Source organism: Lasioglossum baleicum, chromosome 7, assembly GCF_051020765.1.
Source record: "Lasioglossum baleicum chromosome 7, iyLasBale1, whole genome shotgun sequence".
Lineage (NCBI taxonomy): Eukaryota > Metazoa > Arthropoda > Insecta > Hymenoptera > Halictidae > Lasioglossum > Lasioglossum baleicum.
Genome location: NC_134935.1, coordinates 16985554 through 17002936, shown reverse-complemented (window position 1 = coordinate 17002936; position 17383 = coordinate 16985554). Strand labels below are relative to the sequence as shown.

General features: G+C 45.4%; 1 protein-coding gene across 1 annotated transcript in view; it reads left to right on the top strand.

Annotated features, from left to right (window-relative positions):
* LOC143210469 (MAM domain-containing glycosylphosphatidylinositol anchor protein 1) overlaps window positions 1–17383 on the top strand; it is a 531502-nt gene that overhangs the window by 200658 nt on the left and 313461 nt on the right. The window contains exon 2 of the mRNA XM_076427361.1: window positions 12033–12162. Within this exon, the coding sequence (XP_076283476.1) occupies window positions 12033–12162 (130 nt within the window). The remainder of the gene's footprint in view (window positions 1–12032; window positions 12163–17383) is intronic.

Sequence of the window (17383 nt, the reverse complement as noted above, 5' to 3'; positions counted from 1 at the left end):
CAAACTCAAAGTAAAAAGAGTTGTTCAGAACGATGACCTTGACAACATACCTCAAGGTCATCGAAATCAATGAGGAGGACCTTCAGAATATTCCTACGACTCATTTTTCAGGAACAAAAGCATTTTCTGCTGAACATTTGCGTATACAACCCCTTAATCGGAATCACCAGCGAAACTGTGTGGGCTAGAAACGGGACTGACGTCGAAGAAATTGAAATCCGCCGAAATCCCGTGAGTCTCTTCGTTCGAGCGGAGGAGTTCCTCTGGCTGAAACGATCCACCCGAAAAATAAGGTGTAGAGGGGACGATTCCCCGCGAGTCGCGAAGAAGCACAGGACTCGAGAACTCGAGACCGTACCGCCAGGCAAAGAAGGGAGAAGGAATCTTTGTCGCGGAAATTCAAAGGCATAAAGTGTCGACGAAGCGTCCTGGGAACGCCATCGCCCGGACCCTTGTAAAGACGTTGAATTTTATGAAACGTCGAGGGGATTCGGTGAAAATATGTAAATACGCAATAAAGCGTAAGCCCTCGGTACTCGGCCGACGTCGCGTCGCGACGCCACGTCTTTCGCGAGCCGACGTCGCCTTTTCCCTGGAACAACGCGGAATTTTACACGAGGCCCCTCCTCGCCACACCTACCACTCCACGATTTCGCCGTATCCGCTTAAAAAATCTTATCAACGCTTCTCGTATCACTGTGCTTTATCTGCGAGCTTTTCACGATACTCGTCAAAGTATGAATGGACATCGTGATCGTTGATATTTTCAGTTGGCAGAAGATATTGCGAAATAAATTCATCCCCTCTCGATTCTACAGGAACGATACCATCAACACTAAATAAAAAATCGGAATTTTTCAAATTCAAAAATAGACCAGGTCCTTTGAAGCAGCTTTTATTAAAAAATCGGTAACAGTTCATACGAGTTTTTTGGAGTTTAGAAAATGGACGTAGAATACTATTAATGGTCGGATTAAATCGTGACCAACCCCCTCTGGATACTACAGAAACGTTACCATAAAAACTAAATAAAAATCGTAAACAACCATGTTTCTAATTTTTTACAACCAGTTCGCAACGAAAAGATCTGAAAATGGCTTGATAGAATGAGAAATGGAATGATGAAATGGGGAAAATAGGCCAAAAACTGGTTTTTCAATTTTCCTCAATAACTGCCCTTACAGATCGGAATAATGAACGGAACATACAAACACGCTGAGCTCCTTCGGTGCGAAGTGGACCAGTGGAGTGGGGAGAACTGGCGCGCGGAGTGGGGATCGCGGAACGCGATGACGTACTACCGTTGCGAGGTGTGACGGTTAATATAAAAATTTTTTTTCTCCTAGATGCACAGTTTCTTTTTTAAATTTGTTTTTTAATATTGCATTGTCATCCAGTTCTGAGCTATGTTTAAAGTTTCAAGTCTCTAGCTCATCGGGAGGTGGTTTAAAATTCGATTACAAGATTTGAAGCATACAACAACAACTCGGCAAGCTAATATGTATAAATAAACATGGTAAAAATCAGTTGAATCGCGTGTTTCCTCTTGTATTAGCGCCCCTGACGTCGGAGAGGCGGTGTTGGCGTAAAACAAAGGGGAACAGAAGCGAAGAAAGCTGGCCTGCGCGCATTGTCTCGATTTAACGGGACGAGAAGCAGTTTCGTCTCGAACGGTGAACCACCATGAGCCGCAGACTTCGTACCACAGGAATTAAACTTGTCCCGATTGCGAAGATCCTGGCGAACGAATCGAGATCTCGCGCAGTAGACGCTGAAGAGAGGCGGGACGTCTTCTCTCCGCTTAGTATTGCCTTGCTCTTCTCCTTCCCGCTCGGAGCGGAACCGCGTCAAATTAATTGGAACGTTTACGAGCGTGCCGGGCCCCTCTAGACCGGATCCTCGTAAAATTCGTCAAAGGCCGGATTAATTGCCCGGCTCTGTCTCGTACGTCGCGTAAAAATAATAGATACGTGCCAGCCGTTGTCACCGGATGAAACGTTAACCTATTTCCGGAAATTTTCGACCGGATCCTCGTAAAACCTTCGATCCACTCGCGCAAGCTCAACCCCTTCATATTTCCTGTTTTTGTTTCGATTTTTTGGAATCCCTCGCACTGTTATTCGTTTCGCGCTGTTGCTGCGAGTAATTCTTTTTTTCTCGTTCATGATTCACCGGGAGAGAAAGAACGTTATACCTGGCGAAATATAAGACCGGAGTTGCGAATGTGTTGGATGAATTGTTTGGACGTATATTAAATATTAATGCGCTGTACAGTAGAAGTTTGATTATCCTCACTAAATAGTGGAACATGTGTGCGCAGGTAATGGAATAATTACTTAGTTTCAGTGTTGAGATAAATCCTTACTGGGTTGTATAATAAATTTTCATTTTGTTTTCGAGGGGATTACTTTTTGGGGAAAGTGTTCCGACAGTAAAGGATTTTTATTTTGGGAACTTGCCTAATATTCTAGATATACTTAATACTATTTTTAATAATACTTTTAACTTCGCCGGAAGCCAGAGAGCTCCAATTATGAGAGTTCTCCCGCTATGGAAGAGAGCAACTCTCCCACTTCCGACCTAACCCGTAAGCCAGAGTGATGGGCATGATACTCCCACTTCTTCTTCAAGTAAAGGGGGCAACTCTCCTTTGCCTAAGCCGAAGAGAACAGTGGGGATGCGAGCTACACCTGGCTCGCGAGCCGCCTGTTCGCCACCCTTGTTTTATATCATGTAAATGATTCCTTAGAGGATGTTACTTGAAAACGGATTCGTCTTTCGGGCTTTTTCACCGAAGATGAAAGCCAGAAATCACCGGATTGGTTACGGGTTAGGTGGTTCCGCGGAATTGTTCGAAACGGTTCGACAAACTCTGCTCTACTCGCGCAGCGGTTTCGGCCGCGTAATCGCGGGAGTAATCGCAGTTGCAGGCGAGCAGGCTAATTGAGAGAGCTCGGTCCCCGGAGAGTCGAGCGAATCGCTCGACTTACCCCACTTCCGTTTCCTCTCCGCTCCTCTCGGCTCCTCTCGAGGCTCACCCTCGCACGCCAAGCGTAACGACGTCGCCTCGAAATTATTAATAGCGCCTTATCCCTCGGGAACAGCATTGTTGTCCGAGGACCTGGTCCCTTCTCGGCCCTCTCTCTCTCTTTCTCTCCTCGAGTGGGTGACGACTACCGGCCTCGATTGCGCGAAACACCACCGATGCCCGCGAGATTCCATGGGGGAGAACATGGGATTGCGACCGGCCTGCAGGGGATGCACAATTCCACGCACCCTTGCAACCCTATTTCTCTTGTTAAAGCTAAAAAAATATATAAAAAAGAAAGTTTTTAAAAACCACGCTTATATTAAAATGCACCTGAAAGGAAAAAATAATTTTTTTTAGATGTTAGTGACTATAAATAAAAGCGTGGAGCGCTGAACTATATTGACGTAATCTTCGTGGACGCTCCATGCTTTTATATATAGTCACTAATTATTTTCTCCTTTTTAGTGCATTTTAATTAGTGTTCCTTCATCCTCGCGAGGATTAATCTTTGACTAGGCAGGCAGGGGTGTGATAGAGCCCAGCTATAGCCGTAATAGTTTATAACACTGTTGTTTTAGTAGTGCGAATTTCGCAGTTTCGCACAGCCGAGTTTATACGCGAGCTCTAGCGGTTTATAGTCCAGCAAAGACAAATTATTCTGGTGAAAAATGTGACGTCGGTATTTTACTACGGCGTAGTCACATTTTGCGTCAAAGTTGTGCTCGAAACTCTCACGAGGTCTTTCGCGGGGATTTTCAAGTTAAAATGAATATATCAGAAGAATTTCTATAATAACCTATTTTAGAGGGATTCTTATAATAATGTAATATTTAATTTACTAAATAATTGAAATTTAAACTTAATTTTAATTTAAAAGGAACAAGTACACGTGATTAAAAGATGTTAAAAAATTGTGTAAGCTAGCAACTATCTCCAGAGCTACAGCTCTTTGTACACAAAGGAGTTTCGATATCAAGCAGCGTTTTGGAATCACTATAGCTTCGGAACTCGGGAAGACAGCAGCGTGTCCATTTGACCTGAACCGGTTTCCACACCTAATATTAAAGTTACCGTCGGAAAACATTGTTTGGAGGGTTGTTGCGGGGTTGGTATCCGTCGGGGAAGTTTCCGCTAAGCGTTCGTGGTGTATCGGGGTCGCGCGGTGCGGTGTCGCGAAGAAAGAGCGTCGGGCGAAGTTTACAAGAAACATTGGTCGCGAGCATTAACGGTCGGGATGCATCGTGCCGTGCAAGATCGATGCTTTCAGCGCGACCCGTGCTCGCCCGAGGACCATTCATCCTGCGATGTTTTCACAGGCCGAGTCGACGAGACAAGGGACCTACTCTCTCTCCCTTACTCTCCGCGTGTCTCTCAGAAGCAGTGGGCGTCGCGACACCGAGGGGATAATGGGGTTCATTGTAGCAGAGCAAACGTCGCGATCGTCAAAGCCGGGCTCTCTCGCGCCGGATTGCTGGCAAACTAACTCGAGCAGAGGAAGATCGGTTGTTAGTCAGACATTATGGCGGCAATTCGCGAGCTCGGATGGATTTGCGACAGAACGTGCGAAGAGAGAGCCTGAAAAGGAGATAAGATAGCGAAGAGAGAGGGAGAGAACGGTTGAATCCGTTATTTACGGAGAGTTAAGTGTGCTCAGTGCCCCTCCGACGTTTCTGCTAAGTTTCCAGGGTTAGCTCTCCGGCTCCAGAGTTGGCCACCCTCTCTTCCTCACCCTGCAGTAGACCCCTTTCGGCTCCTCCTGCTCCTCTTGTCCTCTTGCTATTGCTCTTGCTTGTCCTCGTGTCCTCGTCCGCTTCCGTTTACCTCGTGCTAAGCAGCGTATCAGCAGCGCCATTGTCTATGCTCATTGTCGGCCGACACAGCCCGCCCCATTCTCTACCTCGGCGAGAGCAGCGTTAACTCGAGGGGCATCGCCAGCGGACGCAGCAAATTAGAAGTCGCGTTAATCGGTTCTACAGTTTCTTGCGACCGGTCTTACCGGAACGCGAGAACCGACTTCGCCAAGTTCGAGGATACCTCTACGGGACTACCGTGAATACCTGATGGGCAACGTGTCTCTTTTATTTCCTGGAGACATTTGCTTCGCAACAGCAATTCCGCACGAATTTTCGCCGATAACATGGCCGCGGCATTCTCCAAACACCGCGGTAGGTTTCTCTTGTGTAACCCTACCCCGGATTAATTACACGGTCCAACAAATTATAACTTTTTCTTATTTAATTCTCACTATGCGATTCTTATAGAGTTTTTCGCTCTAATTCCGAATCTGTCCTTCATTTTCCTCCTAGACGTAAGTACAGTTTTTGAGAAAATTGAGTTTAAAAAAGAGACATATTTTTCAACTTTGAACAAAGATTGTGATGTTATTATAAAAGATATTGAATTGTTCTTTGCAGCACTAGATTCTGTAGACTTTCCCGAATGCAGTGATATCGAACATTAATACATTATGATTGTTTAAACATATTTAAACATATATGTAAAGAGCAATTCAATATCTTTTATAACAACATCACAATATTTGTTCAAAGTTGAAAAATATGTCTTCTTTAAACTAAATTCTATCAAAAACTGTGCTTACGTCTAGGAGAAAAATGGAGAACAGATTCGGAATCAGAGCGAAAAACTCTATGAGAATCGCGTAGTGAGAACCGAAATAATTTTTGGCTGTTGGACAGTGTTATTCGAGGATCGCTGTCGAATACCGAGGGTACAGAGCTCGAAAACGATAGAAACCGCTGTTTGTACGTTGTATGCCGTTGTCGTAGCACCGGCTGCTTCGTCGTTAACTCGATCCCATTGTCCGCGGGGTTCTTACGGACGGCGTGAGACCAAGCCTCCATTAATTTCGCGGTCGTTTGGCTAAACCGAGCTGTTTTCTAGTTAATTTCGAGGAAACGGAAGTGGCGGCTGCGGTGCCGGCGACAACGCAACGGCTACGGCAACAGCAGAGGGTTGCGGGGGTGGCGCGGTGGCTCGGGACTAATCAGATTACGCGGGTTCCAAGGGAAGAAGAAGCGAGACGGTTATGAAAAACCGCCAGGCGGCGCGGCGCGCGGTGGGATCGAGCTCGCGGGCAAAAAGCGAGCATTAAATCGCGGCCCACAAAATACCGGCATGAAATTATAACGAATCCGGCAAAGACCTGGTTCTTCACCCTTCCTTTCCAGAAAGTAAGAATCTGCTCTACGAGGTTGCACGACGCACATTGGTCCGGATCGAGAAATTTAGTGACTTTTTGTTGTAACTTTTGAACCATAAGAGATATCGGGATGAAATTTGCACTAAAATTCTTTTGGTCGGAGAATACAAATATAGTCCGTAAAGTGGAAGGGAACGCGACGTAACATTAACAGTTTTATATAGAAATAGTTTTTACACGTTTATGTAGAGGAAGGTTTACTAAAAATGTTCCAATTTGTTAGAAAGTGGGACTTCCCGGGAATTGAAAGATATCCCTTACCGATTATAAAGAATTTTTAAAATTTTCTCCATTTAGTTCAGCATTGACTTTTAATAGGTTATGCAGACTAATTAATAATGCAAGATACAATTTCTTATCGTAAAAATCTGCTACAACTAAAAAAAAAGGAAGCGAGAGAAAATATTAAATAGGAACGTCAAGGCACAGCATAAAAAAGACGCATTTTTTCTCGTGAAAATGTCTTCTTAAAATTTCCAACTTTCAATGTTTATTAGAACTATAATATTTATTAAATTGTACTATTTTCTTCATTTTCGAGGTCTATGGACTGAATTTTGTATCATTCTGTGGTAGAATGGTGAAAGCAACGAAGTGAATAAGGAATTTCGTAAATTACGAGAATAATAGGAGAAGTTATTCCATATGGAGATCATAATCCTTGATGGAGATCGTAATAGCGCACTGCTAGAATGTTTACCTCTCTTTTCGTTCAGAATATGATGAAACGGCGATGAAAAATCGTACATCGACTTTTCAGGGGTCGCTGTAAATAGAACAACTACCTCAACAAAACTATTTGGAAATGAATAGCCAAAAAATTTATTGTGAACTCTGTGAAATTGTTTGAAATCGGACGATGTGTGGAACAAAAACTGACGTCACTCATTCATTTCGTTTTTCATTTCGTTTTTGTAAAAGGCTTTACAAAAATCTACAATCCGAGGATGTAAAAGTATAGACGTATAGACTGCGCCCTTTGAAAGGATCCTTCGTGCAATGTCATACAATTTTATCCCACGAAGTTGCAATAATTCAAAAATTGGCGAAAAGTAATAAAACAGACAATACATTATTGAACAAATCTATGAATAACTATCTTAATTTTATCTTTAAATTAAGAACGCTGCGAACGTTCGTTTCAAGCCAACATAACGCGAATAAAGAAGTATAATCATCTCCAGTGGAGGCATCTTTACAGCTTCACCAATTGCAAAATCAGAAATAGAAAACCTGTCATTTGACCATCAGGTGTAATATTAATATGGGGTTGGAAAGAAAGTTCGTAGCGTTTGCAAACTAAGAATCGACGATAAAATTAAGTTATTTATTCATACGTTTGATCAATAACACGAGAAGTTACCTTGAAAATGTCAAAAAATTAATAGAACAGAATGTAAAATATGTTATTTACAAACGCTACGAACTTTCGCTCCAACCCAATACTTGGTAGTTAAACAAAATGATTTTCATACTAATTTAGAGCTCGCCACGTCGCATGTCGAGGGACATCGGTGTGAGTAGCTGCTTGTTGCTGTAGCCGGTCGCGACAGGGAAAAACCAGGAATTCAAATGAGCGGTGGTTGTTAGCACGGTGGCGGCGTTTATATGATAAAGAGGCCGCCTTAAACGATATTTATAACCGTCTGCGCGGCGGTGGGTTCACCCTTGAAAATAGATACGAAACGTATGCTAATCCCGGCGCTTGTCTTCTCGTCGGTGCCCGAACTGCTGCTGGGATTCTCCCTGAGAGACAAAGATGGAGAGTGAGGGAGAGAGAGAGAGAGAGAGAGAGAGAGAGAGAGAGAGAGAGAGTTAGAATCACGGAGTCGGTGGTAGTCGGAGGATTCGTGTGGTTGGCGAACGAAAATTTTCCGCGTTCCTTGCGCGCCTCGCCACGCTCGATAAACAACGGACCTGGTCGGGGAACGAGGCGGAGCAACGGAGAGAGAAAATTCGACGACAAATCAGATTCGACGATGCGGGACCCAGTCCTGTTTCCTGCGGATAGATCGTCGACGAAAAAGTCCACCGCGCCCGAAAGAGCACACCGGGGGTGGCCATACGGGGGTGGTGAAGGAAAGGGGTAAGAAGGGGGTGGCTGCACAGGTTCGATTCTTGTTTCGGTCGTCCACCGTGGAGAAAACGAAAGCGGCGGACCGAATCGAATGGAAACTCGTTTCTTCGAGATAGCCTACCGGAAATTCTCAAAGGAATTGCCCTTCTCGAGGCGATATCAAACCCTCGAGCTTTCCACTTACCTGGCCGGGGCCGCCGATCGTCTCCGCAACCACGGGCCGGGCTGCGGCCGGTTTACGGCAGCCCGCAGGAACCCGAATTTCATAAGCGGATCTCTTAATCCCGGACCGACTGCGCTTTACATATCGCTCTGCAACCGAATTGTACAGGAGTGGCAGGACGGTGGACCGGTTCGATTGTGTCCGCATCCGAATATTTCGATTCCCTCCGGAGAACCAACCCTCCGTGCTTGCGATCCTACCCCGATCAGCGCCGTTTTATGCCAGCCGGGTAACTACTTCTCAGATCGAACTTGTTATTTGTTCGGCTGATCGAAAAATGAGGATTATTCTGGCTAGAACGCTCCACCGGCCATTGCGGTTTTGCTATTAGCTCCGTGCGCGGGGCAATTGTTCATTTTATTAATGTAATTTATCTTGAATTATACTCTTTCCCTTTCAAATGCATTTTGGACTTTTTAGTTTCTATGAGAGGATCGTTACAGACTTGCAAATGATTCTAACATCTCTTATTTTGCATTAATCAAAAATTGAATTTTGGTCAGGAAGAACGTGTGTCCAGCTCATTGTGTCGCGTGAAGCTTTACTGCTCTAGCAGTCCGAGCAATACGGATTCGATTGAGCTCTATCGATTTTAGTTATTTAGACGGCGGCGTTTCCACGCCGGTGGACACGAAAGTGAACAGTCGGCGAGCATCGATCAGCGGCGAATAAGGCGCGCGTGTCCGCGTGTAGTTTAAATACCAGAGAAGCCCCGAAAGCCGTTTCGATTAATGGAATTCCGCAACACGTCCGCAATTAACCCTCAAAGACCCGAGGTGCTGGTGGCCACCGTGCCACGCCACGCCACGCCGCCGCGCCGCTTCGAATCGTCCAGCGGGCGTGCTAATGGTGGGTCCAGGGCTCGTGTAGCATTTCAAACGCATTTAATGTATTCGTTATCGACCGGAATCACCGATTGAACCCTTCCAGCCGATGCTTCCAAGACGACTCGACAAACCCGGGATTTGCGTAGAATTTTCGAGTGCCCTCTCGCTGCATCCGCTACATTCCCAATGATGTTTAAACCTTGGTAAACTAGAATCCAGAACTTCTAGCAAGACTGATGTGTCGAGTTGTATTCTGGATTCCTTGCACCATTTTTCCAGATCTGGTTTAAAATTCGATTACAAGATTTAACGCATACAACAACAACAAAGACAACTCGGCAAGCTAATATAAGCGTGGTAAAAATATAAATATTGTTCACTTCCGCATATTTCCGCATTTTAAAATTTACATGAAAAGAAAATTTAGTTTGCTCTAATGCTACCAACAAAAAATTTTCCGCGTATTGGCGTTTATTGCCTACTTTTGATTGTTGAATATTGCATACATAACCTCTTCGTAATATATATAATCAACGGAATTAATTAAGACAATAAAACGTACTTTCGCCGTTAGTTTTCATTATAAAAATTTACTGTAGAATATATACATATACAAAAGTATAAATAGCTAATTAACATTGATCGCAACACTGTGCGACGCCAGAAAAAGTCCACCACGGTTATTGTTTGTCCAAATAAATTCGTAAAGGAGAGTCGGTTTCGGTGTTTACGCAGCTCTCGGGGCTCGGGAATCAAGGGTTAATTGAACAGGAGAAAAGTTGGTCTTCCCTTAAACCGAGCCGGGTTCCGAAAGTTTCGACGCGACTGCGAACGAATTCTGCGCGTTGTTCTCCTCCGGAATCGAGGCGAGTCGAGTGCGTGGAACACGTCGGAGGGTCTTCTTTTCCATTAGAGTCGGGCGACACACGTGCCACGGGGAAGATTGAACAGAAGTTACCGAAGTCACCGGGAAAAAAAAGCGAAACTCATGGACGCGACGATCTCGCCCCCTCTCTCTCTCTCTCTTTTTCTCTCTTAGCGAACTTTCCCGTCGAACTTTCGGCAGAGGACCGAACTCATCCGGAACTTCTGCCAGTGTGTCGTGTCGTTGATCACCGCGACACGACAGCGTGACCAAGTATTTTCATAAATCTTCCGCGATGACGCGGATCGATCGTTTGGCGATCACGTTTTAATCGTTCGCCACGCTCTGCGGGCCGCTTCTGTAAACTCTGGTTGTCCTGCGTTTTTATTCCGATTTTTCACACCGTTTCATTCTGCTCGATATGTGAGTGATGATTGTTTGTGTTGTATGTGAAAGTTGAGAATGTAGAGTATAGATGGAAGTGTGAGCGCGCGTGAGTGAGTGAGAGGCCAGAAGGACAAAAACAGAGAAAGAAAAATTCTGTAAGGTTTCTCAACAGGAGCTGTAAGATCGTACGTCTTCACCGAATATAATTGACGTAACTTTCACATTTTGGTGGTAAAACACTCTCTGTAATGGTAGTTGCCCATTTTGACAAGTGAATAATATTCTGAGAGCAGTGAGATTGTTCTGTTCGCAGCAGATAGCGTGTAATTGAAGTCGATATAAATTTCGTCGATGTTTTTGCAATCGCAGAGGGCCGTGCTTCGATTTTGCCGGAGCAAACATCCTCGTTGAGGGTACTTTTTCATCCTATCAAGTCAATAATGTCCGGATTAGATTCCAGGAACTCTAAAATCGTCTGTTTGCACCGGATATCGTATAATTGACATCGATATGAATTTCGTCAATGTTTTCGCGATTCCGGTTCGATTCGAATCGGTAGTCGAGTCTCTCTCTCTCTCTCTCTCTCTTTTTCGCTCTCTCTCTCGGATATCGAAGGGTATAACGTTTCGGTGGGCAATCCTCGCGGTTGAACGCGCGCAAACGACTTCGCCTGACTTTTATAGCCGGGAATCGTCGGCGGAACGACGACTTTGCGCGCGCGGATCCGTCTTTATGATATTTTCATGCTCGATGGGTAACGTCTGGCTTAACGGCGGCCGATCGTTGCCAACGAGCATAAACCGCGCGACCCCCCGGGGCAAGAGGAGGAGCGGACTTCCGGTTTTGCATCGGAAACGCTGCTCGACCGATCCGGAAATCTACGAAATCGTTTCGGTTTAATCAACAAAAGTGTAGCTCTACCTACTCCCGGAATCCGATCCTCGTTCTCGTATTTTCACCGAAATCTCGCGCAGTTGTCAGCGACGTCGACCGAATCGCGTTATTGTTATTGCGCCGGGCCGATTCCGAAGTGATACGACGCTATTTCGAAATTGAGGCACAATTTTTCAAGTTACTTTTAATCTGCACGTATACAAACAATTTATCTTTTTCTTAAAACGATTAAAGCCTCGTTTTTAAAAGCAGATGCTCAACATCATCGGGGGTGTATTTCCCTTTAGAAATTGGCCCACCCGGGATATTCAAACTCCTCCAGAATCTCCATATCGTTCTCGTCTTCCACCCACCGCACCGGGAAAACGATAGTTCGTCAGCAAACAAGCGTGTTTTTCGCCGAGATTCCCCGCGTTTCCGAATAGACCCCGCCCACGCGAAATCTATTCGATGCTCCGGAGGAGACGTTCGAGCTTTTTTCTCTCTAACATTGGAATTTCTATTGCAGTTCCACTGGTAAACATCAGCGTCGTGGAAGGAAAGCTAGCGGAATTGCCATGCGACATCACTCCACCCGGAGCGGACACCCTGCATATGGTTTTCTGGTTCAAGGACGAGGCTGGCGTACCCCTGTACACGTGAGTAATCGGTTGTTCTTCCATTTTGTAAAAGGCTGTCGCGGCGGCCTTCTCTGGTTTCTACCAAGCTGCTATCCTCGCCCGTTAATTTATGTATTGATGCGAGGAACGGGTTTACCAATCCGGTCACCAAGGAAATCCACGATTACGTCGTGGATTCCAAACCGTTCCAAACGTAACCATGATTCAAACGATCATGATTAGACTTGCGGATTTTATGCATTTGTGACAGGAATCGGAATGGTTACAGTACTCGAGGAATTTAGAAATTCCGTTGTTCTCGACTTGTTATAGTTATTAACAAAAGTAATCGGGTAATTTGTTATTAATGCAGATAATTTTAATTTCGCATAAAAATCCACAGTGTAATCGCGATCGACATCCTGTTCGCAAGGCCTTTCCGAGGCACTTTCTCGGAATTTTTGAAAGATACTTTTCAGCTAGTGAGAGGAATCATTATCAATCATAATTAATTAAGGAAAATCTTAAACACTATATGTTGTAGGAAAATAAAAAAATAACAAGTTGTATTGTAGAGAAAAGTAAAGGAACCAAATAAGAATGAGAATTGGGAAAATCTTAACATTTTTTACTGTTTTCGGCTTTCAAAAAAATCTAAAAACTTCTTGAACGATGGAGAGTAAAGTGCTGTAAGAAAATGCGAAAGTAAAAATGGAATTTTTCAAGGTTCTGAGTCGAAAGACCTTAAGGGGCCCGGTTGAATTCGACTCGAGAAAACTGCTCGGCGTCCGCGGAATTCGTTGGTGGCGGCTAATATGCAGTTGCACCTTGGCGCATCTTGTTCTCTTTTTAGCGTGATATGGCGGTGGCCCTTCGGCCGAGCAACATGACTCCGGATACAGCGTCCGTTCCGCGATATTAAACGTACGTCACTGTTCGTTGGTGCTCTGGCGGGCGCTCGCCACTCGAACTCGAAATTCCTTTCTGCATTCCGTTTCGCAGACGCGCGGGATGTTCCCCTGTTTCCGAGTTGGCCGCAATAACAGCCGCACGGCCGGCAGGCCCTCTCATAAAGGGATTCTCGAAGCACGACGAGCTCTGGTCCGCTCCTTTTTTCCCTCCCCACGAATTTCCCTGAATTTCCGAGAATTTCCCGGGCCGGATTTCCTTCGACGAGGTCCTCCGGCTTCTGGAGCAAGTACGACGACGACGACGACGACGACGCTGCTCGACTCCGATCAAGGACGATTATTAATCGAGTCGGTCGCGGAAAACTTTTAATTGATAATTATCTCGCCCCATCGCGCACCTATAATTCCCTCTAACGAACCTGAAAATCAGCCGTCTCGATTTAAACGTGTTCGCAAACCTGCGAGTTGTTCTCTCTCTCTCCGGAGACGTCCAAGCGATTTCTCGATCGAAGAAACAATGACCGTGCCCCGCGCGGAACAATACACCAGGACACAGAGAGTTTCTCTTTCGAGATGGAAACGGACGCGACCGGGAACAAGGGTCCTCTTAATTGACAATTATCTCGGCCGATTACTCGTTATGATTTTTCCAGGCGCCAGCCCGAGCCGAGAACGAGGCGCGGGTCGCGCCCGAGGAGATTCGATTTAAATTGGACTCGCCGCGACTTCCGCGCGATAATTTCGCTCGGCCCGGCGCGCAATTAAAGCCGACTGTCTTGAGAGCGACCCTCTCCAGCCTCGAACACCGCGGGCTCGAGATCGGGAAAGCGAAATCGTCCTTGCCTTTCCTCCTTGTCTCTCGCGTTAGGTACATCAACCACAGATCTATTAACAAAAATATTAGGTAGACAACGTGTTACATGGTCATTAAATCGGTGAATTTAAGCAGGAGCGAAAGGTTTGGAGGAACAGGAACGAACTACGAGTTCTATGAAGTTGTACGAATTTTTTGGGACACGGGGATGAGAATTTAAGGACAGCAATGAGGTGTTCGGAACATAACGAGTGACAGTGTCGCGTTGACATTCGAGACGCGGCTGTCGGAAGGCTAACAACGCGAACGGGGTTAAAAGTACGCGGGGCCGTTCCAGTTCTATGACGCAGCAACGGTGCTCTGTGGAATCCGCACGAACCGAACCGAACCTGGGGGATAAGCGTTTTCAACGTTTATTTGCGCTCCGTCGGGGAACGCGGTGTTTGTCCTCCGCGTGCGGATCTCGTCGAAAGGGATTCGTATATCGAAGGGATTCGCAATACGGATTAATCGTTGGTTACGTGGCAGGCTTATTTACCGATACGTCGTCCGTGACGGGAATGGAAATGGGGAACGTTCTCGCGATGCCACGCGCCGCGGGCGCAATCGTTCGCGTTTTATTTCATCGGTATAGAGAGCGCGTAGACCGCACTGTGGGTTTCCGCCGGAGGATTTAGCGACGTTCCACCGGAAAGTCAATTTTTTCCCCCGTTTTGTTATCCGAACGAGTCCGAAAGGTACAAAGATTATCATAAAATGTCACCGCGTGCCTAATGTGTTTGCACGATTTCTGTTCGAATCATCCTTTAACTGGGCAAATGTTTTACGTGTCGGAAACGGTCCTTTAAAATTTCTCGATGACGGTTTTGCTTGGTTTTATTTGCTCGGAAATTGTGATGGATAAACTGAGGATTTTATGCATTTAGAATTAAATGAAAGAGACTCGAAGAATTTGAGGAAGATGTTACATTATTTTAGAGAATAATTAATAAAAATATTGTTTCTTAAAATTGGAGCTACCAATTCAGAATAGCATTAGTAGAATTTCTTTCGAGGATTTTGTCAAATTGTTCGGTCGACTTCGTTGCCAACAGTTCAAACAGCTTTCCCGAACAGCAGTTCCGCTGTTAGGGCAGCCTTAAACAAAAATAGTCTGGAAGTTCGAGACGGCCGGGCGATATTAGCCTTGGTTTTTCGATATTTTCCGTAATGCGTGATAGTTCGTCGAAGTTTCGCAATTAAACTCGCACGGTTTAGACGCCGCGGCCGTTCGCTTCTTCGAGGTGCAGTCAGCTGCAGATTTCGGTACAGCAATCCCAGCAGTTGAATCATTTTTCAAGCGGCTGCTTACGATAGTTGCCTGGGGAATGAGCATTTTCCGATTAACACGTTTCAAAGGTTCTTTTTCTTCTTATCCTTCCGAGTCTCTCTCTACTTCCTGTACTTTTTAATTATGCAAATTCTGCGTTGAATCTCCGTGAAACGTCGAAGGTTGCGGTGCGTTAACCGAAAGCAATTAACGCTGCAAGGAAATAATTATTTTTGTGGATTTGTCGGCGGTTTCTCTGACGATGGCCTTCATTGCTCTTCCGGTTCCTTGGTTTTTGTATGGCGATAATATTATTATTGGTTCGAGGTGAAAAACTGACGCGAAAGCCGTTTAACAAAGAGTATTAGGTAGTATTGGATTGTGGCTGTTTGTGGGTTTAAAGAGAGAGAGAGAGAGCGAAGGATTATGGGTTTAAAAAAAGAGAGAGAGAAAGAGAGAGCGAAGGTTTCAATGTAAAATCAAACACGAAAACAAGCTTTGAGGGGAATTAACTCATGTACTCAAATCTTTTTCAGGATTCTGAGTACAGACAAACCTGTATTTGTGCGGTAGATAGGGACCGCATAAAAAAACCGCACAAAAAATATTCACAAACTTCATAAATAGCTATAACAAATAATTTTTCACAACATATCAAAGAAAATTGTTTTTACGCGGCGGAGGGGGACCGCATAAAAAAGCTTTACGAAATAGCGAGAAAGTGCTTTCCGAAACGAAATAAATAATTAAATTACACATGGAAACATTTTAAACAATTTTAATTTCTTATTTTAAACATGGAGAAATTTTCAAAATGTACATAATTCAATACATACCTCTGGGAATTGAGGAAATCTTAGAAACTATGTATTGCAGGAAAATAAAAGTTGACAAAAATAAAAATGGGAACTGGGAAACTCATGAAAACTGTACCGCAGAAAAGTTAAAAATGCCAGAAATAAGAAGTTAGTAAAATCTGAAAAACTGTATTACAGCGAAGCGACACGTTCGCGATTTCAGAACGAACAATAAGATTCGATGTGGCTGCAGCGCGGCGCACCTGAATCCGCAGCTGTCCAGCCGGGGCACAGTTCTGTTCTAATGACACGTCCGTTGTTGGGGCGAAGTCAAAGAGACGACTTGATCGTGTCGCGTCCGTCACGCTCCTCGGCAAAGCAGTTCGGGGCGTACACGCCTAATGAGGATCGCAGCGACGCATAATCGAGTTCGTGGCACGTAATTATAGCGTGTCAATAAATTTCAATTGGCGGTCGTAGGGACACCGGTGATGAGCGGGAGGCTCGCGGGTGCTCTGGGCTGTGGGCTCCGGCCTCCGGTTCCCGGAAATTCTGAATGGCAGCTTTATCGGCGAATAATTGATAACCGTCGTGTCGCGTCGCATCGAGGCAGGCTTCCACTGGTTCCCGAGCAACTGCATCGACGTAACTGCAACGTCGGAAGATATCCGATCGTCCTGCGGCGTTTCCACGAGACGCGTTGATTAATTGATATCTTCTCGACTCCTGCGATTCATTTCGAACGGAAAACCTCTAGAAGCCGTTGACTTTCGTTCCACATTTAACGCGAGGGGGGGACTTCGAAAGAAGAAGAGGGATAGAGATTTTCTTATTTCGAGAAAAACATCGTCGACTGATCGATGGCGGGGAAAGTGCGGCGCTTCGACGGAACTAAATAAATTCAATAAAAGATGTCGGGTCCGAGGAGTTAACGAAATTCAAAGGTCCGGCGTGCCAATCGGTCCGTTTTCTCTGCATTGAAAGACGCCGCCTAGCTATGCCATCTCGATAAAGACATCCGGCTATACGAGAGGAGACGCGGCAAGGTGTTTTCTCGCGTTATACCGGTTCGCAGACCATCGAAAGTAACGATTACGGTCGAAGAAGAAGCGGCAGCCTTTCCTCGCTCCGACCCGAGCTGGAGGGGCGGTTTAATCCGCTCTTTATTCGTCCCTCGACGCTTTCCACGAGATTATCGTTGTTTGCACCTTCGTTGCATCGCGACGACGACGCCGCGCACTTGTGGATCGTCGTCGACGGCCTGTCCGTTGAGAAACGGGAGCGAAACGGCCCGGGCTCGACGACCACGGTACAAAAGCGGAAACGACGCCCGGAGGTCGAGGCTAGGCGCTGAAAGCGACTATAGAGGACGTGTTCGAGCTGCGTTTGTCAGTCATTTCGTAATTAATGTCCTCAGCGATTCGAATCG